Source organism: Rhincodon typus, chromosome 1 (assembly GCF_021869965.1).
Source record: "Rhincodon typus isolate 14 chromosome 1, sRhiTyp1.1, whole genome shotgun sequence".
Lineage (NCBI taxonomy): Eukaryota > Metazoa > Chordata > Chondrichthyes > Orectolobiformes > Rhincodontidae > Rhincodon > Rhincodon typus.
In genome coordinates, this window is record NC_063332.1 from 1,867,908 (window position 1) to 1,889,994 (window position 22,087).

At 46.1% G+C, this 22,087-nt stretch overlaps 1 protein-coding gene across 1 annotated transcript in view; it reads left to right on the forward strand.

Annotated features, from left to right (window-relative positions):
- Window positions 1-22,087, forward strand: part of LOC125483690 (disintegrin and metalloproteinase domain-containing protein 12-like) — a 191,229-nt gene that overhangs the window by 80,253 nt on the left and 88,889 nt on the right. Inside the window, exon 10 of the mRNA XM_048599959.1 lies at window positions 4,495-4,579. Within this exon, the coding sequence (XP_048455916.1) occupies window positions 4,495-4,579 (85 nt within the window). The remainder of the gene's footprint in view (window positions 1-4,494; window positions 4,580-22,087) is intronic.

Genomic DNA, 22,087 nt, shown 5'->3' on the forward strand with positions numbered 1-22,087 from the left:
AGGAACTGATATATTTGGGCATTGGCTAAACCTGAAACACTACACGTGTAGTGTCTCCCACCCATCCTCCTCCTCTAACCAAAAAAAAAGGACTGTGTGGAGGGTTGGTAAGGTAAGGCTTTTTTTTTAATTCTTCTGGAAATCTACAGTAGAGGGAATGGAAGCTAGATCAGTTGCATGCTCCTCTTGCAGGATGTGGGAGGTAAGGGTCACCGCTGGTGTCCCTTCTGACTTCACCTGCGAGAAGTGCACCCAACTCCAGCTCCTCACAGACCGCCTTAGGGAACTGGAGCTGGAGCTGGATGAACTCCGGATCATTCGGGAGGCTGAGGGGGTGATAGAGAGGAGTTATAGGAAGGTGGTCACACCCAAGGTACAGGAAAAAGGCAGCTGGGTGACTGTCAGGAAGGGGAAAGGGGATAGGCAGACAGTGCAGGGATCCCCTGTGGCCGTTCCCCTCAATAATAAGTATACTGTTTTGGATACTGTTGGAGGGGAACGACCTACCAGGGGAAGGCCATAGCGGACAGGTCTCTGGCACTGAGCCTGGCCCTGTGGCACCGAAGGGAAGGGGGGAGAATAGGAGAGCAATTGCAGTGGGGGATTTGATAGTAAGAGGCACAGACAGGCGGTTCTGTGGACACAAACGAGATGAACGGATGGTACATTGCCTCCCGGGTGCCAGGGTCTGTGGTGTCTCAGATCGTGTCTTCAAGATCCTTAAGGGGGAGGATGAGCAACCAGCAGTCATGGTAACATCGGTACCAATGACATAGGTAGAAAAAGGACAGAGAATGTGAAAAACAAGTACAGGGAGTTAGGTTGGAAGCTGAAGTCCAGGACAAACAGGGTAGCTATCTCTGGATTACTACCAGTGCCACGTGATAACAAGGTAAGAAATAGGGAGAGAGTGCAGCTAAACACGTGGCTACAGGGCTGGTGTAAGAGGGAGGGCTTCCATTATGTGGATAATTGGAGCACATTCTGGGGAAGGTGGGTCCTGGACAGTAAGGACGGGTTGCACCTGAACCAGAAGGGCACAAATACCTGGGAGGGAGGTTTGGTCAAGCTATACGGGATGGTTTAAACTAGATTGGCAGGGGGTGGGGAACCGGATTTATAATTCAGAGCATGAGGTATTCAGCCTTCCAACGGAACAACAGGGAGTGAAGTTGTTTATAAGGAAATGCAGTTGATGGAGCGTAATTGTGGACACAGAGATGGTTTGAGGTGTGTATACTTCAATGCTAGAAGTATCAGAAATAAGGCGGATGAACTTAGAGCATGGGTCGGTACTTGGAACTACGATGTTGTGGCCATTACAGAAACTTGGTAACTCAGGGAGAGGAATGGTTGTTGGAAGTTCCGGGATCTAGATGCTTTAAAAGAAATAGGGAGAGTGGAAAAAGAGGCGGGGGAGTGGCATTGCTAGTCAGGGCGAGTATAGCAGCTACTGAAAAGCAGTTCGAGAATGATATGTCTACAGAGTCAGTTTGGGTTGAGGTCAGGAACAAGAAAGGAACAGTCAATTTGTTGGGGGTTTTTTACAGACCCCCTAATAGTTGCAGAGAAGTAGAGGAGCGGATTGGGAGGCAGATGCTGGAAAGGTGCAGAAGTCACAGGGTTGTAGTCATGGGTGACTTCAACTTTCCAAATATTGATTGGAAACATTTTAGTTGTAATAGTTTAGATGGAGCGGATTTTGTCCAGTGGGTTCAGGAAGGATTCCTGACACAGTATGTCGATAGACCAACACAAGGAGAGGCCACTTTGGATTTGGTGCTTGGCAATGAACCAGGCCAAGTGTTCGACCTGTTGGTAGGAGAGCATTTTGGCGGTAGCGATCATAACTCTGTTACTTTTACAATAGACATGGAAAAGGATAGGTACATACAGCAGAGTAAGATTTATTATTGGGGGGAAGGGTAATTACAATTCTGTTAGGCAAGAACTGGGTAACATAAAATGGGAACAGATGCTGTCAGGGAAGAGCACTATAGAAATGTGGAGATTGTTTAAGGAATGCATACTGCGTGTGCTTAATATGTTTGTCCCTAGCAGGCAGGGAAGATACAGTCGAGTGAGGGAGCCTTGGTTCTCAAGAGAGGTCGAACGACTGGTTGAGAGGAAGAAGGAGGCTTATGTAAGGTTTAGGAAACAAGGAACGGAACATAAGAACATAAGAACTAGGAGCAGGAGTAGGCCATCTGGCCCCTCGAGCCTGCCCCGCCATTTAATAAGATCATGGCTGATCTTTTTGAGACTCAGCTCCACTTAGCCGCCCACTCAACATAACCCTTAATTCCTTTACTGTTCAAAAATTTATCTAGCCTTGCCTTAAAAATATTCAGTGAAGTCGCTTCAACCACTTCACTGGGCAGGGAATTTCACAGATTCACAACCCTTTGGGTGAAGAAGTTCCTCCTGACCTCAGTCCTACATCTGCTTCCCTTTAGTTTAAGACGATGCCCCCTAGTCCTAGTTTCACCTGCTAGCAGAAACAACTTCCCTGCCTCCACCTTTTCTATTCCCTTCATAATCTGATACATTTCTATAAGATCTCCCCTCATTCTTCTGAATTCCAATGAGTATAATCCCAGTCTACTCGGTCTCTCCTCTCTCTCTTTATTCAGAGAGTAGTAAGGGCGTGGAATGCCCTGCCTGCAAAAGTAGTCGACTCGCCAACTTTAAGGGCATTTCAATGGTCATTGGATAAACATATGGATGATAATGGAATAGTTTAGGTTAGATGGCCTTCAGATTGGTTTCCCAGGTCGGCGCAACATCAAGGGCCGAAGGGCCTGTACTGCACTGTAATGTTCTATGTTCTATAATCCAACCCTCTCAACTCTGGAATCAACCGAGTGAATCTCCTCTGCACCCCCTCCAGTGCTAGTATATCTCTTCTCAAGTAATGAGACCAAAACTGCACACAGTACTCCAGGTGTGGCCTCACCAGGACTCTGGAAAATGCTCTGGAGGGATACAAGTTATCCAGGAAGGAGCTGAAGAAAGAGCTTAGGAGATCTAAGGGGGGCATGAGAAAACCTTGGCAGAAAGGATCAAGGAAAACTCCAAGGCTTTTTACACATACGTGAGGAATAAGAGAATGACCAGAGAAAGGGTAGGGCCGATCAAGGATTGTAAAGGGAATTTGTGCACGGAGCCTAAAGAGATAGGAGAGGTCCTTAATGAATACTTTTCTTCGGTATTCACAACTGAGAGGGATCTAGTTGTAAAGGAGGACAGTGTGAAACAGGCTGGTAGGCTAGAGGAGGTTGATGTTAGTAAGGAAGATGTGCTAGGAATTTTGAGGAAGTTGAAGATAGATAAGTCCCCTGGGAAGGACTAGGGGGGCAGGAAGTGGACATGAGAAATGTTAGGTCAACCATGATCCTGTTAAATGGTGGAGCAGGCCTGAGGGGCCAAATGCCCTCCTCTTGTTCCTATTTCTTATGGTCTTTACGAAGGTCAGGAATTTGGGAACAGTAACAAGACAAGGATGTACACAATGAATGGTAGGATCCTAAGTAATACAGAGAATAAGAGGGACCTTAGTGTGCATGTCCACAGGTCCTTGAAGGCAACTTGACTGGTGCTTAAGGTGGTTAAGAAGGCATGTGGGATACTTCCTTTTCGTAACTGAGGCACTCAACACAAGAACAGGGAGGTTACAATTGAGCTGTATGTAATATTAGTTAGCCCACAATGGGAGCACTGTGTGCAGTTCTGGTCACCACATTATACGAAGGATGTGATTACACTGGAGAGGGAGCAGAGGAGGTGCACCAGAATGTTGTCTGGGATGGTGCATTTCAGTGATGAAGATAGGCTGAATAGGCCTGGGTTGTTTTCTTTGGAAATCTGATTGATATGTACAAAGTTATGAGGGTAGATGGAAAGAAATACTTCCCTTTAGTAGACAGGTCAATAACTAAGGGATAGTGACTCAAGGTAAAATGCAGATGATTTACAGAGGTTTTTGTTTACCCAGTGGTTGGTGGGCATCTGGAGCTCACTGCCTGTAAGGGTGGTGTATGGACGAACTATCCTAACATGTAAGAAGTATGCAGATGTGTACTTGGAATGGCATAGCACACAACACCACAGAGCAGGCCAGGTACTGGAAAATGGGACAAGCGGAGATAAATGTTTGACAACTGGCACAGACATGAGGGCTAAAGATCCTTTTTTCATGCTAGAAGGCTTTATGATTCTATGAGTCTCATTAACTGATGGGGCAGTAATTGGCCAGGTTGGATTTGCCCTGCTTTTTATGTACAGGACATAACTGGGCAACTTTTGACATTATCAGGTAGATACCAGTGTTGTAACTGTACTGGAACAGCTTGGCTAGGGGAGCAGTAACTTCTGAAGCTCAGTTCATGACTGATACACAGATAGTGCAGTAGGCCTGTGTCCTTTATGAAAGATGAAGTTCTGTCAGTCATTTTTAATTTTAGAATGTTGTTAATAGTGATTTCTCTTTTACAGAGGTGGCTATTTTGAGTACAGTGTCACAGGTTTGGCACCGTTAAGCATGATGTGTTCATCAGATTATTCTGGAGGAGTAAATATCGTGAGTACACATTCTCCCTTCTGTTTACCCACTCGCCGGTGATTGTAACGCACTACCCTGTCTAAAATTGATCAGAACCTCAAACTCCCGATGACTTTAATGTTTATACTGATCAGTCAGCTTGATATTAGAACATAGAAGTGTACAGCACAATACAGGCCCTTCGGCCCACAATGCTGTGCCAAACTTTTATCCTAAACCTAAGGTCTATCTAACCTCCACCACTACCTTACACTATCACCCATATGCCTGTCTAATAGCCGCTTAAATGCCTCTAATGAGGCCGACTCCGGCAATGCATTCCACGCCCCTAACACTCTCTGAGTAAAGGACCTACCTCTGACGTCTCCCCTATATCTACTTCCACTCACTTTAAAACTATGTCCCCTCGTAATAGCCAACTTCACCCGAGGAAAAAGTCTCTGGCTATCCACTCTATCTATATCTCTGATCATTTTGTACACCTCTATCAAGTCACCTCTCATCCTTCGTCGTTCTAAAGAGAAAAGCCCTAGCTCTCTCAACCTTTCCTCATAAGACCTTCCCTCCATTCCAGGCAACATCCTGGCAAATCTCCTCTGCACCTTTTCCAATGCTTCCACAACTTTCTTGTAATGAGGCGACCAGAACTGGACACTATACTCCAGATGTGGCCAAACCAGGCTTTTGTATAGCTGGAGCATAACTTCACGGCTCTTGAACTCAATCCCTATATTAACGAAAGCTAACACACCATACACCTTCTTAACAACCCTATCCACCTGGGTGGCAGCTTTCAGGGAACTGTGGACATGAACCCCAAGATCCCTCTGCTCCTCCATACTGCCAAGAATCTTTCCGTTAACCCTGTATTCTGCTTTCAAGTTTGTCCTTCCAAAATGAATCACCTCACACTTTTCAGGGTTAAACTCCATCTGCCACTTCTCAGCCCAGGTCTGCATCCTATTTTGTAACCTTTATAACCTTTGTAAACCCGTACAGCCCTCCGCATTACCCACAACTCGACCCACCTTTGTATCGCCCGCGAACTTACTAATGCACCCTTCCACTCCTACATCCAAATCATTTACAAAAATCACAAATAGAAGAGGACCCAGAACAGATCCTTGTGGTACACCACTCGTAACTGAGCACCATACTGAATATTTTCCTTCCACTACCACCCTTTGTCTTCTAAGGGTCAGCCAATTCTGAATCCAATCTGCCCACATTTCCCCCTATCCCATGCCTCCTTACTTTCTGCAAATGTTGTTAGGATAGGAATAGCGACCGGTCCATTCTGAAGAACATGAGGATTTTGTTCCTTCATTTTTTGCAATGGTTTAACAGTGGTCAGGATCCCCATGAAAATCAACAAACCAACTAGAGCAAACTTATCAAATGACTGAAGTCAGTACCACAGGGTTTGGGGCGAAGACCATCGTCGTTTCTTGTGTACATTAATGACCGAGGCATGAATGTAGGAAGTATGATCAGTAAATTTGCAGATGACATGAAAATTGGTGGTGTGGTGAATAGTGAGGAGGAAGAAACCTTTAGATTACAGGACAATATAGATGCACTGAACAGTGGTAAATGGAACTGAAACCTGAAAAGTATGAGGCAATGCATTTCAAGAAGTCTAATAAGACAAAGGAGCAAATGGTGAATGATAGGACACCAGGAAGTACAAAGCATCAGAGAGGCCTTGTCCATTTATCTTTGAAGGCAGCTAGCTAGGTAGATATATAATGGCAGGCTATGTGATAACAATGCCTTGTGTGTAAGGTACGGGGCTGAAACATACAGTCATAGAGTCATAGAGTAATACAGCATAGAAACAGGCCCTTTGACCCAAAGTGGTCAATGCTCACCATGGTGCCCACTCAGCTAGTTCCAATTGCCCACATATGGTCCATTCCTGTCTAAACGCTGCCCAACCATGTACCTTTCCAAATATTTTTTAAATGTTGCTATTGTACCTGCCTCAACAACTTTCTCCAGCAGCCAATTCCATATATACACTACTCTCTGCGTAAAGAAGTTGCCCCTCAGGTCCTTCTTAAATCTTTCCCCTCTCACCTTAAACCTATGCCCTCGTGGTTTCAATTCCCCATCGCTGGGAAAAAGACTATACGCATTCATCCTATCTATGCCCTTCATGATTTTATACACCTCAATAAGGCCACCCCCTCATTCTCCTACATTCTAAGGAATAAAGTCTATCCTGTCCAACCTCTGCCTATAACTCAGGCCTACTAGTCCTGGTGACATCCTCATTATTCTTCTTTGTACCCTTTCTAGTTTAACTATGTCTTTCCTATAACAGTGTGACCAAAACTGTACTCCAAGTGTGGCCTCACCAACAACTTATACAACTCTTAAGGTTTTTAGAGTAGATTTGTAGCTCGGGTTGTGGATGTTGGCGAGCCAGCCAACCACGGCTTATACAACTGTAACATAACATCCCAACTCCTATACTCAATGTCTCAACCGATGCAGACCAGCATGCTAAATGCCTTCTTCACCACCCTGTCCACCTGTGACGCTGCTTTCAGCAAACTATATACTTGTGCTCCTAAGTCCCTCTGTTTCACAACAGTCCTCAGGACCTTACCATTTACTGTATAAGTCCTATCTTGCTTTGACTTTCCAAAGTGCAACACCTCACACTTATCTGTATTGAATTACATTTGCCAATCCTCAGCCCACTTCCCCATCTGATCAAGATCCCTCTGTAATTTTTGATAACCTTCCTCACTATCAATGATACCTCCTAATTTTGTATCATCCGCAAACTTATTAATCATGCCTTGTACCTTCACATCCAGATCATTTATGTAAATAACAAATAACAAAGGTCTCAACACTGACCCCGGTGGTACACCACTAGTCACAGACCTCGAATCAGAGAAACAACCTTCAACATAAGCCTCTGCTTATTGCCATCGAGCCAATTTTGAATTCAGTTACCTAGCTCTACCTGGATCCGATGCAACCTAACCCTCAAAACTAGTTTGCTGTGCGGGACCTTGTCAAAGTCCTTACTAAAGTCCATATAGACAACATCCGCTGCCATACCCTCATCCATCCTCTTGGTTACCTCTAAAAGATTTGTCAGACATGACTTCCCGCATATTGACTATCCCTAATCAGTCCTTAACTATCCAAGTGTTGGTTGATCCCATCCCTCAGTATCATTTGCAATAAAAACCAAAAAAACTGTGGATGCTGTAAATCAGGAGCAAAAACAGAAGCTGCTGGAAAAGGTCAGCAGATCTGGCAGCATCTGTGAAGAAAAAATCAGAGGTAACATTTCGGGTCCGGTGACCCTTCCTTAGAACTGATGGTAGCTGGGAAAATTTCAGTTTACATATATAAAATCCTCTGCAATAATTTGCTTTTGCTACCTTTCGTAAACAATAGAAAAACATTAGCCACTCTCCAGTCTTCCAAAACTTCACCAGTGGCTAAAGATGAAACAAAAATCTCTGCAAGAGCCTCTGCAGTTTCTTCCCTCATCTCTCACAATGCCCGAAGATGGATTTGATCAGGCCCAGGGGATTTATCCACCTTAACGCGATCTAAGGCTGCAAACACCTCCTCTCTGGTAATATGTATGTGGTCCAAAACATGGGAGAGTTCAGGCCCTAAAATTATTGAACTCGATATTGAGTCCAGATGGCTGCAGGGTCCTCAAGCGGAAAATGTGGTGTTGTTCTGTTAGCTTGAGCTGAGCTTCACTGGAACGCTGCAGCAAGCCTGCGACAGAGATGTTGGTCAGGGAACAGGGTGGTGTGTTAAAGCGGCAGGCAACTGGAAGCTCAGGGTCTGTTTTGCAAGCAGAACATAGATGGCCTGAGAATCAGTTATCCAGTCTATGCTTCGTTTCCCCAATGTAGAGGAGACAACATTGTGAGCAGCGAATGCAGTAGACTAGACTCTGCGGACTACAGGTAAAGTTTTGCTTCACCTGGAAGGTATGTTTGGACTGTTGAATACTGGGAAGGGAGGAGGTAAATGAGCAGGTGTTACACCTTTGGCGGTTACAGTGGAAGATGTTGTGTGTCTGTGGAGGGGTGTTGGGAGTGAAGGAAGAGTGGACCAGTTTGTCCCGGAGGGAACTGTCCCTGTGGAATGCGGACAAGGAAGGGGAGGGAAATACATGTCTGGTGGTGGCATCTTGCTGGAAGTAATGGAAATGGTGGCTGATGATCTTCAGGTTGTAGATTTTGGTGGGATGAAAGATAAGGAGAAGGGGAATCCTATCGCTGTTGTGGGAATGAAGGGAGGGGGTGAGGGCAAAAGTACAGGAGATGGGTTGGACCTGGTTGAGGCCCCTGACGACAATGATGTTGGGGAATTCTCTGTTGAGGAAGAAGGTGGACATTTCGGAGGGTCCCTTGTCGAAGTTAGCCTCATCGGAACTCTTGCGATAGAGATGGAGAAACTGAGAGAATGGAATGGAGTCTTTAGAGGAAGCAGGGTGCAACGATGTATAGTCCAGGTAGCTGTAGGAGTCGGTGCATTTATTGTGGATATTAGTGGCCAGGCTATGCCCAGAAGTGGAAACAGAAATGTTGAGGTAGGGAAGAGAGGAGTCAGAAATAGATCAAGTGAAAATGAGGGCAGAGTGGAAATGGGAAGCGAGATTGATGAATTTTTCCAATTCCAGATGAAATAGGGAAGCAGCAACAATGAAATCATCGATATATCGAAGAAAAAGCTGAGGGTGGGAGCCGGAATAGGACTGCAACAGGGAATGTTCCACGTACCCCATGAAGAGACAGGCATAACTAGGGCCCATGCGGTACCCATGGCCACCCCTCTGACCTGAAGAAAATGACAGGAGTTAAAAGAGAAGTTGTTTAGGGTGAGGATGAGCTCGGCCAAGTGGAGGAGAGTTGTGGTGGGTGAGGGGGTTCATGTCTTTGCTACAAGAAGAAGCAGAAAACCCTGAGATCATCCTCATGGAGGATGGACGTGTAAAGGGATTGTGCATCCATGGTGAAGAGGAAGCAGCTGGAGCCTGCAAATTGGAAATTCTGAAACTGGCACAGAGCGTCAGAGGAATTACCGTTGTACGTGGGCAGGGATTCGACCTGGGGAGAAAAGAACTGAGTCAAGGTAGGAAGAGGAGTTCCGTGGGGCAGTAGCAGGCTGAAACAATGAGTCTGCCCAGGCAGTCTTGGTTGTGGATCTTTGGAAGGAGATTGAAGCGAGCTGTGCAGGGCTGGGGGTCTATCAGCTTGCAGGCAGTCGGGAGAGATCACCAGATGAAATGAGGTCAGTTACCATAGTGGATACAATGTCCTGATGTGCCATAGTGTGGTCATGGTCCAGGGGAGGATAGGAGGAGGTATCTGAGACCGCGTGCTCAGCCTCTGCAACTAGAGGTCAGTACGCCAGACTACTACAACAGCACCACCCTTAGTGGCAGGCTTAATTACAAAGTCAGGGTTGGATCTGAGAGCACGGAGTGCAGTCAGTTCAAACAGAGGTAAGTTGGATTAGGTTAAGGCGGGGTGCAGAGAAATTGAGGTGACCAATGTCATGTCAACAGTCTTAATGAACAATTGAGTGCAGGTAAAAGGTCCAGGGAGGGCTCCAGGTAGAGGGAGAGTGTTGGGACTGGGCGAAACTGTCAAGGACAGGTGAATCTGCATCTAGCAGATTTGTAAGGATGAGGTCAAGTATGTTTTTCCCACTTGTTGCTTCCCTCATCAACTACTGAATGTTCTGGGAGTAGCAGGGTTTGACTTCCAACATGCTACCTCGGCGCAGTATGACAAATTTTTTTTTGTCTGAAGGGAAGACAACCCGGTCTCTTCAAATTAAGAATCCAAGCCCATAAATGTTCTAAGGCGTACAGGGGCTATTCAAACTGTCCTGATGAAGAAGGATCTAGTTCCCTCCCGGGTGTTCAGTGAAAGCCAAAATGTTGTTAAAGGTGTTGGTGGAGAGTATAACCCAATTCTAGTCTACAAGGTTCATTTGGAGTGTGATGTCATCTGGTAGTCAAGGTTGGTCAGAAATTACCTGTGGATGGAATTGGTTTACTTGTGGGGAACGATTTGGCTGGAGAAAGTCATACTTCATTAATAATAGAGATAGTAGGAACTGCCGATGCTGGAGAATCTGAGATAACACGGTGTAGAGCTGGATGAACACAGCAGGCCAGGCAGCATCAGAGGAGCAGGAAAGCTGATGTTTCGGGTCGAGACCCTTCTTCAGAAAATCAGTTCTTTATCAAGTAGTGAGACCACCCAGATATCAGAAGGGGATGTTACAAGTAGCAGATGAGGATTCCTATGGCAGACATTCGGAATATGGAAAATGCAAGCAGCATTAAACAGGTATTTGATATGGCCAGGGCTTCATAATGATGTCATACAGTTTTATAAAACATATCGCACACGTCAGCCAGTAAGAAAACCTTAACACAGAATGGAATAGATTCTTTACATGGAGCAAGGTGCATAGTCAAGGTAACTGTGGGAGTCAGTGGGTTTACGGTGGATATTGGCAACCAGCCTACCCCCAGCCGACCCACACTCCAAATGAACCTTGTAGACTAGAATTGGGATATACTCTCCACCAACACCTTTAACAACATTTTGGCTTTCACTGAACACCCGGGAGGGAACTAGATCCTTCTTCATCAGGACAGTTTGAATAGCCCCTGTAGGAAGGGAAGGAAGGAGTTAGATGTGGACCAGGTGAAGGTGAGAGCGAGGTAGAGATTGGAAGCAAAATCAATAATCTTTTCTAATTCTGGATGAGAGAACGGAGCAGCACCAATGATATCACCAATATATTGCAGAAAGAGTTGTGCGTAGGGGCCAGAATAGATCTGGAACAAGGAATGTTCCCCACAAGGACACAGGACCCATGGCAACCACTTTGACCTGAAGAAAGTGAGAGGAGTTAAAGCAGAAGTTGTTCAGAGCGATGACAGACTCAGCAAGGCAGAGGAGAGTGGTGATAGTGGTTCAGACATTTTTTCCAGGAAGAAACAAAGAGCCCAAGATGTGTGAAGGGATTGCATGTCAGTGGTAAAGAGGAGGTGGCTGGTGCCTGCAAATTGAAAATTCTGGAGCTGGCGTAACATGTCAGAAGAATCGTGGATGTAAGTGGGAAGGGACTGGACAAGGGAAGAAAATATTAAATTGGGGTAGGAAGAGATGAGTTCTGCACAGCAAGAGTTAACAGAAACAATGGGTCTGCATGGGCAGTCCTGTTTGTGGCTGTGCGAAGGCGATGGAAGTGAGCAATATCCACAACAAATCCACTGACACCCACAGGTAACTTGACGATACATCAAAGCACCCTGCTTCCTGTAACGACTCCTGTCTCCCAGTTCTTCCATCTCCATGGTATCTATTCTAACGATGCCAACTTCAACAACGAGACCTCCAAAATGTCCACCTTCATTCTCAACATACATAGTAGTGATGGAGGGAGGAAAAAATGTGGCAATTGAGGGTGGCGACATGGCAGTGATGTAAAGTGGAGAGATGGCGGTGATGGAGAGAGAAGAGATGGCAGTGATGCTGGAAGGTAACAATGTGGTGATGGAGATTGGAGAGATGGTGGTGATGGAGAGAGGAGAGATGGTAGTCATGGAGGAAGGTGAGAACATGGAATTGGAGGGTGGAGAAATGGTGGTGATGAAGTGTGGAGAATTTATTGTGTTGGAGTGTGGACAAATGGTGGTGATGGAGAGAGGAGAGATGGCAGTGATGCAGGGAGGAATGAATGCGGTGTTGGAGGTGGAGAAATGGTGGTGATAGAACATAGAACAGTACAGCACAGTACAGGCCCTTTGGCCCACGATGTTGTGCCGACCTATGTTCCTACTCCATGTGCCTATCCAGGAGGGAGGAGAGATGTCGGCGATGCAGGGAGAAGAGAACGTGGTGATGGAGAGTGGAGAGATGCTGGTGCTGGAGGAAGGAGAGAACATGGTGATGGAGTGGGAGAGATTGCAGTGATGGAGAGAGCAGACGTGGTGGTGATGGAGTGGGGAGAATTTGTAGTGATGGGGTGTGGACAAATGGTGGTGATGGAGGGTGAAGAGATCATGGTGATGGACAGAGGAGGGATGATGGTCATGGAAGAGGAGACAGAGTGGTGATGAAGAATAGAGAGAGAGTGGTGATGGAGAGAGCAGAGATAACAATCATGGAGGGAGGAAAGAATGTGGTGTTGGAGGGTGGAGAGATGGTGGTGATGGAGTGTGGAGAGATGACAGTAATGGTGTGTGGAGAAATGATGGTGATGGAGATTTGAGATATGGTGTTGATGGAGAGTGGAGAAATGGTGTTGAGGCAGTGAAGAAAGAACGTGCTGATGGAGATTGGGCAGATGGTAGTGATGGAGAGAGGAGAAATGGCAGTGATGGAGGGTGGAGATGGAGGGTCGAGAATGTGATGATGGAGTGTTGACAGATCGTGGCGATGGAGAGAAGAGAGATGGTGGTGATGGACAGAGGAGAGAACGTAGTGATGAAGTGTGTAGAGATGTTTGTAATAGAGGTTGGAGAGTGGAGAGATGGTGAAGGGTGGAGAAATAGTGTTGATGGAGGGAGGATTTAATGGTAAGGATGGAGGGTTGCAAAATGGTGGTTATGGAGGATGAAGAGATTCTGGTGCTGGGGCAAGGAGAGAATGTGGTGATGGAAGGTGGAGAGATGGCAGTGATGGAGTGTGGAGAGTTTGCAGTGATGGTGGGTGGAGAAATGGTGGTGATGGAGGGAGGAACGATGGTAGTGATGGAGGGTACAGAAGTGGTGTTTATGGAGGTTAAAGAGCTTCTAGTGCTGGGGAAGGATAGAATGTGGTGATGGAGGATGGACAGATGTCAGCAATGCATGGCATAGAGAACATGGTGATGGAGGGTGGAGAGATAGTGATGCTGGAGGGTGGACAGAACATGGTGATGGAGAGAGCAGAGATGGTGGCGATGGAGTATGGAGAAATTGTAGTGATGGTGTATGGACAAATGGTGCTGATGGAGGGTGGAGAGATGGTGATGATGAAGAGAGGAGAGAGAGTGGTGATGAAGGGAGGAGAGATGACGATGAAGGAAGGAGGAAAGAATGTGGTTGCGAAGGAGATTGGAAAGATGGCGCTGATGTAGTGTGGAGAATGGTGGTGATGGAGAGAGGAGAGTTGGCAGTATTGGAGGGCGGAGAGATGGCTGGGATGGAGGGTGGCGAGAGGGCAGTGATGGAGAGTGTAGAGGTAGTGCTGACAGAGAGTGGGGAGATGATAGTGTGGGAGAGAAGAGAGATGGTAGTGTATGAGGGTGGAGAAATGGTGGTGATGGAAGATGGAGAGAATGTGATGATGGAGTGTTGATAGTTCGTGATGATGGAGAGCAGGGAGATGGTAGTGATGGAGGAAGGAACGTGGTGATGGAGGATGGAGAGATGGCAGTGATGGAATGTGCAGAAATGTTGGTGATGGAGGCTGGAGAAATGGTGGTGTTGGAGGGAGAAGAGATGGTAGGGATAGATGTTTGGGAAATGGTGGTTATGGAGGATGAAGAGATTTTGGTGCTTGTGGAAGGAGGGAATGTGGTGATGGAAGGTGGAGAGATGGTGATGATGGAAGATGGAGAGATGGTGGTTTTGGATGGAGGAGACAATGTGATAATGGAGGATGGAGAAGCAGACTTGATGAAGGGAGGAGAGACGGTGGTGATGGAGGGAGGAGAGATGTCGGCGATGCAGGGAATAGAGAATATGGTGATGGAGGGTGGAGAGATGGTGGTGCTGGAGGGTGGATAGAACATGGTAATGGAAGGTGGAGAATGACAGTGATGGAAGGAGCAGAGATGGCAGTGATGGAGGGTGGACAGATGGCGGTTATGGTGAGACAAGAGAGAGTGGTGATGGAATATGGAGAAATAGTGGTGATAGATGGTGGATAAATGGCAGTTATGGAGACAGGAGAGATGGTGATGCTGGAGAGAGGAGAGATGGCGGTGTTGGAGTGTGGAGAAATGATGGTGATGGAAGGTTGAGAGATGTTGTTGATCGAGAGAGGAGAGATGACGGTGGTGGGCGATGGAGAGAGGAGAGATGGTGGTGAGATGGTGGTGATGGAGGGTGGAGAGATGGTGGTGATGGAGGGTAGAGGGATGGTGGTTATGGAAGGTAGAGGGATGGTGGTTATGGAGGGTGATGGGATAGCAGTGATAGAGGGTGGTGACATGTGGTGATGCAGAAAGGAGACGGTGGTCATAGATAGAGGAGAGAATGTGGTAATGGAGAGTGGAGAGGCTGACTTGATGAAGGGAGGAGAGACGGCAGTGATGGAGGGAGGAGAGAGTCGGCGCTGCAGGGAAGAGAGACCGTGGTGATGGAGGGTGGAGAAATGGCAGTGATGAAGAGAGCAGAGATGGTGGTGATGGAGTGGGGAGAAATTGTGGTGATGGTGTGTGGACAAATGGTGGTGATGGAGGGAGGAGAGAGAGTGGTGATGAAGGGAAGAGAAATGGCGGTGATGGAGAGAGGAAATAACATGGTCTTTGAGGATGGAGACATGGTTGGGATGGAGATTGGAGAGATGCTTGATGATGCTTTGATGCTTATGTAAGGTTTAGGAAACAAGGAACGGAAAAGGCTTCAGAGGGATACAAGTTATCCAGGAAGGAGCTGAAGCAAGAGCTTAGAAGAGCTATTAGGGGGCATGAGAAAACCTTGGCAGATAGGATCAAGGAAAACTCCAAGGCTTTTTACATGTACGTGAAGAATAAGAGAATGACCAGAGAAAGGGTAGGGCCGATCAAGGATTGTAAAGGGAATTTGTGCACGGAGCCTAAAGAGATAGGAGAGGTCCTAAATGAATGCTTTTCTTCAGTATTCACAACTGAGAGGGACCTAGTTGTAGATGAGGACAGTGTGAAACAGGCTGGTAGGCTCGAGGAGGTTGATGTTAGTAAGGAAGATGTGCTAGGGATTTTGAGGAAGTTGAAGATATATAAGTCCCCTGGGCCTGATGGGATTTATCCAAGGATTCTATGGGAAGTGAGAGAAGAGATCGCAGGGCCTTTGGCGATGACCTTTTCGTCCTCACTGTCCACGGGTACAGTGCCGGAAGATTGGAGAGAGGCAAACGTCATTCCCTAGTTCAAAAAAGGGAATAAGGATAACCCCGGAAATTACAGGCCAGTTAGTCTTACATCAGTGGTGGGCAAATTATTGGAAAGGGCTCTGAGAGATAGGATTTGTGATCACTTGGAAAGGCACAATTTGATTTGTGATAGTCAGCATGGATTTGTGAGGGGTAGATCATGCCTCACAAACCTTATTGAATTCTTTGAAGAGGTGACCAAACACGTGGATGAAGGTAGAGCAGTGGATGTGGTATACATGGATTTAAGTAAGACGTTTGATAAGTTTCCCCATGGTAGGCTCATGTAGAAGGTCAGGAGGCATGGATTAGGGGGAAATGTGGCAGATTGGATTCAGAATTGGCTGACCCTTAGAAGACAAAGGGTGGTAGCGGACGGAAAATATTCAATATGGTGCTCAGTTACAAGTGGTGTACCATAAAGATCTGTCCTGTGTCCTCTTCTATTTGTGATTTTTGTAAATGATTTGGATGAAGGAGTGGAAGGGTGGATTAGCAAGTTCGCGGATGATACAAAGGTGGGTCGAGTTGTGGACAGTGCGGAGGGCTGTTCTAGGTTACAAAGGGACAGTGATAGGATGCAGAGCTGGGCTGAGAAGTGGCAGATGGAGTTTAACCCTGAAAAGTGTGAGGTGATTAAGTTTGGAAGGACAAACTTGAAAGCAGAATACGAGGTTAACAGAAAGATTCTTGGCAGTGTGGAGGAGCAGAGGGATCTTGGGGTTCATGTCCACAGTTCCCTGAAAGCTGCCACCCAGGTGGATAGAGTTGTTAAGAAGGTGTATGGTGTGTTAGCTTTCATTAATAGAGGGATTGAGTTCAAGTACCATGAAGTTATGCTCCAGCTACACAAAAGCCTGGTTCAGCCACATCTGGAGTATTGTGTCCAGTTCTGGTCGCCTCATTACAGGGAAGATGTGGAGGCGTTGGAAAAGGTGCAGAGGAGATTTACCAGGATGTTGCCTGGAGTGGAGAGAAGGTCTTATGAGGAAAGGTTGAGAGAGCTAGGGCTTTTCTCTTTAGAACAACGAAGAATGAGAGGTGGCTTGATAGAAGTGTACAAAATGATCAGAGGTATAGATAGAGTGGATAGCCAGAGACTTTTTCCTAGGGTGGAGGTAGCTATTAGGAGGGGGCATAGCTTTAAAGTGAGCGGAGGTAGACATAGGGGAGACGTCAGAGGTAGGTTCTTTACTCAGAGAGTGTTAGGGGCGTGGAATGCATTGTCGGAGAGGGTAGTGGAGTCGGCCTCATTAGGGGCATTTAAGCGGCTATTAGATAGGCATATGGATGATAGTATAAGGTAGCAGTGGAGGTTAGATAGACCTTAGGATGAGGGTAAAAGTTCGGCATAACATCGTGGGCCGAAGGGCCTGTACTGTTGCTGTACTGTTCTATATTCTATGTTCTAGATGGGGCTGATGGAGTGTGGAGAAATAGTGGTGATGGAGAGAGGAGGCAGTGATGGAGCGAGGAGAGAATGTGGTGATGGAGAGTGGAGAGATGGAGAGAGGAGAGATGGTAGTGCTGGAGGGTGGGGAGATGGCGGTGATGTTAAATGGAGAGCTGGTGGTGATGGAGGGTGGAGAGTTGGTGGTGATGGAGGGTGGAGAAATGGTGGCTATTGAGGTTGAAGAGATTCTGGAGGAGAGTGAGAATGTGGTGATCGAGGGTAGAGTTATGGTGGTGATGGACGGTGGAGAGATGGCGGTGATGGTGGGTGGTGACACAGTGGCAATAGAAGGAGGAGAGAACGTGGTGATGGAGGGTAGAGAGAGAGTGGTGATGAAAGGAGGAAAGATGGCGATGATGGAGGGAGGGAAAGAACGTGTTGGAGGATGGAGACAAGGTTGGGATGGAGATTGGAGAGATGGTGCTGATGGAGTGCGGAGAAATGGTAGTGTTGGAGAGAGGAGAGGTGGCAGCGATGGAGGGTGGAGAAATGGTGGTGATGGACGGAGGAGAGAATGTTGTGATGGAGAGAGGAGAGATGGTGATGATGGGAGGGTGAAGGAATGGCAGTGATGGAGGGTAGAAAGAACATGGAGATGGAGCTAAATTTTAGCTACACGTAAACAATAATATACCATAAGTTTACTCTGTAGGTTAAACCTTGAACTGCTGTATTAATCTTCCAATACACACACAAACTGATTCAAAACAAAACATTGGCATTTCCAGTGGATGGTGATACCAGGAAAGCGATTAGAACACAGAACAAAGAACTGTACAGCACAGAAACAAAACCTTTGGCCTACGGTGTTGTGCCGAACATGATGCCAAATTAAAGTAATCCCTTCTGCCTGTCCTTTGTCCATATCCCTCCATTCCTTGCATGTTCATGTGCTTATCTAAAAGTCTGTGTAAAAAACCTGCCCCTCATATCTCATAGAGTCATACAGACATAGAGCTATACAGCATGGAGATAAACCCTTCGGTCCAATTTTTCCATTGCCAACCAGATATCCTAAATTAATCACATTTGTCAGCATTTGGATCATATCCATCTAAACCCTTCCCATTCACAGACCCATCCAGATGCCTTTTAAATGGATCAGCTTCAATCACTTCCTCTGACAGCTCATTCCATGTACTGTGGGAGAAAGTTGCCCCGTAGATCCCTTTTAAGCCCTTCCCCTCTCACCTTAAACCTATGCCTTCTAGGTTAGGACTCCCCCACATTGGGGAAAAGACCTTGCTTATTCACCCTATCCATGCCCCTTATGATTTTGTAAACCTCTACAAGGTCACCCCTGAGCCTCTGACGCTCCAGACAAAAACAACACTAGTTTATTTAGCCTCTCCCTTTAGCTCAAATCCTCCAACCCTGGCAACATACTTGCCAATCTTTTCTGAGCCCTCACAAGTTTCCCAACGTCTGTCCCATAGCAAGAGACCAGAATTGCACTTGATATTCCAAAAGTGGTCTAATCAATGTCCTGTACAACCGCAACATGACCTCCCAACTCCTGTACTCAATAATCTCCTTTGAACTTTCTCCCTCTCACCTTAAATGCATGCCCCCGAGTTTTCGAAATTTCCACTCTGGCAATAAGATTCTAACCATCAACTCTATCTATTCATATCATAATTTTATCAATTTTTATCAAGTCTCCACTCAGTCCCTACCATTCCAAAGAAAACAACCTGGATTTTTCTAGCCTCTCCTTAGAGCTCCTAACCTCTAATCCAGGCAGCATTCTGGTAAACCTTTTCTGCACTTTCTCCAAAGCCTCTGCATCCTTCCTGTAATTTGGATACCAGAATTGAACACAATACTCTAAGTGTGGCCAAACCAAAGTCTTATAAAGCTGCACCATGGCATCCTGACTCTTGAACTCAATTCCCTGACCAATAAAGGCAAGCATGCCATACACCTTCTTTACCGCCCTATCGACTTGTGTGGCTACTTTCTGGGAGCTATGCGCTTGAATCCTGAGATTCCTCTGTACATCAGTGCTGTTCGGAGTCCTGTCATTAACTCTATACATTTCCTTAATGTTTGATGTCCAAAAATGCAACACCTCACACTTACACGGATTAAACTCCATCTGCCATTGCTCCACCCATATCTGCAACTAATCCATATCCTGCTGTATCCTTTGACAACATTCTACACTATCCACAACTCCACTGATCTTTGTATCATCTGCAAATTTACTAATCCACCCACCTACATTTTCATCCAAGTCATTTGTATATATCACAAACAGCAGAAGTCCCAGTACGGATCCCTGTGGAACACCATTAATTGTGGACCTCTAGCTTGAAAATCACCCTTCCACCCCTACCCCTGCCTTCTGTGGGCAAGCCAACTCAGAATTCATGCAGCCAGATCACCGTGGATCCTATGCATCCTCTGGATGAGCCTACCGTAGAGGGCCTTGTTGAAAGCCTTACTAAACATCCACTGCTCTATCCTCATTACCTCCTTGAAAAATTCAATCAAGTTAGTCAGACATGGCCCGCCCCGCACAAAGCCATGCTTTTCTGAACACATGTAAATCCTATCCCTAAGAATTCTCTCCAAAAGCTTCCCAACCACCGATGTGAGACCTACCGGTCTATAGACTCGCCAGTCTATGGTTTCCTGGAGTATCCCAATTTCCCTTCTTGAACAGAGGAACAACATTGGCTACTTGCCAGTTCTCTGGGACCCTGCAGTGGCTACCAAAGATACAAAGATCTTGGTCAAAGTCCCAAAAATCTCCTCTCTTGCCTCTCTCAATAATCTGAGGTAGATATACCATCAGGTCCTGGGGACGTATCCACATTAATGCTCTTCAAGAAACACAACACCACTTCTTTCTTGATCTCAAAATGCCTTAGCATATTAGCATGCTCCACACAAATCTCACTATCCTCCATATCCTGTTCCTAGATGAATACCGATGCAAAGTACTCATTTAGGATCTCACCTACATCCTCTGCCTCCAAGCACAAGTTCCCTCCTTTGTCCTTGAGTGGTCCCACCTTCTCCCTAGCTATCCTCTTGTTTTTCATATATGTATAGATTGCCTTGGAATTCTCTTTAACCCTGTTTGGCATTTCATGGCCCTTCTTGCTCTCCTCATTCCCTACTTGAGTTTTTTCTTACTTTCTTTATATTTCTCATGGGCCCTGTCCAATTTTGGCTTCCTAAGCCTTATATATGTTTCTTTGTCCCTTATGACTAAAGTCACAACCTGCCTCATTTTCCCAAGGGTCCCTTCCCTTGCCATCCTTGTCCTTCCTCCCTACTGGAACATTCCTATCCTGAACTCTCATCAGCAGGTCTTTAAACAACTCCCACATGAAGCAACACTTCACCTGCACTTCCCAGAATCTAGTCTACTGCATTCACTGCTCACAGTATAGTCTCCTCTACATTGGGGAAATGAAGCATAGATTGGGTGACCACTTTGCAGAACATCTACATTTTGCTCGTAAAAAAGACCCTGAACCCTGAACTATCCTTTGCCTGCACTTTAACACACCACCCCGTTCCATGGCCAACGTGTCCGTCTCTGGCTTGCTGCGGTGTTCTCACGAAGCTTAACATAAGCTGGAAGAAGAACACCTCATTTTCGACTTGGGGACCCTACAGTCCTCTGGACTCACTATTGAGTTCAATAATTTTAGGGCTTAAACTCTCCCATGTCCCAGCCCCCTACCCCATACACCAGGCCTTGTTACCACATAATCTGCCATTGCACAATGCCTGTTATTAGTCACTATTAGTCCCCATTAACAACTATTCACCCTCCCAGCCTGATTGTTACCAACTCTTTGTCTGTCCAACTGCTCTTCTCTCTCCTTAGGTTTTATCCTATCGTTTACACCCTACCGCGCCCCCCCTCCCCATTTTGCTGCATATAGACTGACATTTTCCCAGCCACCATTAGTTCTGAGGAAGGATCACTGGACCCAAAACATTAACTCTGTTTTTTCCTTCACAGATGCTGCCCGACCTGCTGAGATTTTCCAGCAACTTCTGTTTTTGTTCCTGATTTACAGCATTCACAGTTCTTTCAGTTTTTGTTTAGTATTTGTTCGAGAAAATGATTGAAGCAGGTACAATTGCAACATTTAAAGTGCATTTGGATGGGTTCATGAGAAGGGTTTAGAACAATATGGACCAAATGTGGGCAATTGAAACTAGCTGAGTGGGCACCATGATGATCATAGACCAGTTTAGGCCAAAGGGCCTGTTTCCATGCTGTTTTACTGTATGACTCTATGACCTCAGGAATGATGTACTGGCCCTGGAGCAGCTACAAGGGAGGTTCAGGAGAATGATCCCAGGAATGGAAGGCTTAACATATGAGGAACGTCTGAGGACTCTAGATCTTTTCTTGATGGGATTTAGAAGGATGAGGGGGGATCCAGTTGAAACATACAGAATACTGAATGGCCTGGACAAAGTGGATGTTGAGAAGATGTTTCCCTTGGCAGGAGTGACACAGCTTTAGACCAAAAGGAAAGTCCTTTACCACGGAGATAAGGAGAAATTTCTTCAGCCAAAGAATGGTGAATCTAGTAAGTCATTGCCACAGAAGGCTGTGGAGGGCAGGTCATTGAGTACCTTTAAGACAGAAATAGATAGGTTCTTGATTTTCAAGGGGATCATAGGTTGTGGGGAGAAAGCGGGAGAATGAGGTTAAGAAACTTATCAGCCACGATTGAATGGTGGAGCAGACTCGAAGGGTTGAATGCCTAATTTCTGCTCCTGTGTCTTGTGGTCTTATGGAATGAAGGATTTTGAATACAAGGAAAGATTAGAGAGATTGGGCTTATTCTCCTTGGAGCAGAGAAGATTAGGAGATGACCTTATTGAGGTGCTCAAAATGATGAACAATTTTGACACGTTGAGGAAGGATATTCTGCTTCCACTGGTTGGTATGTCAGT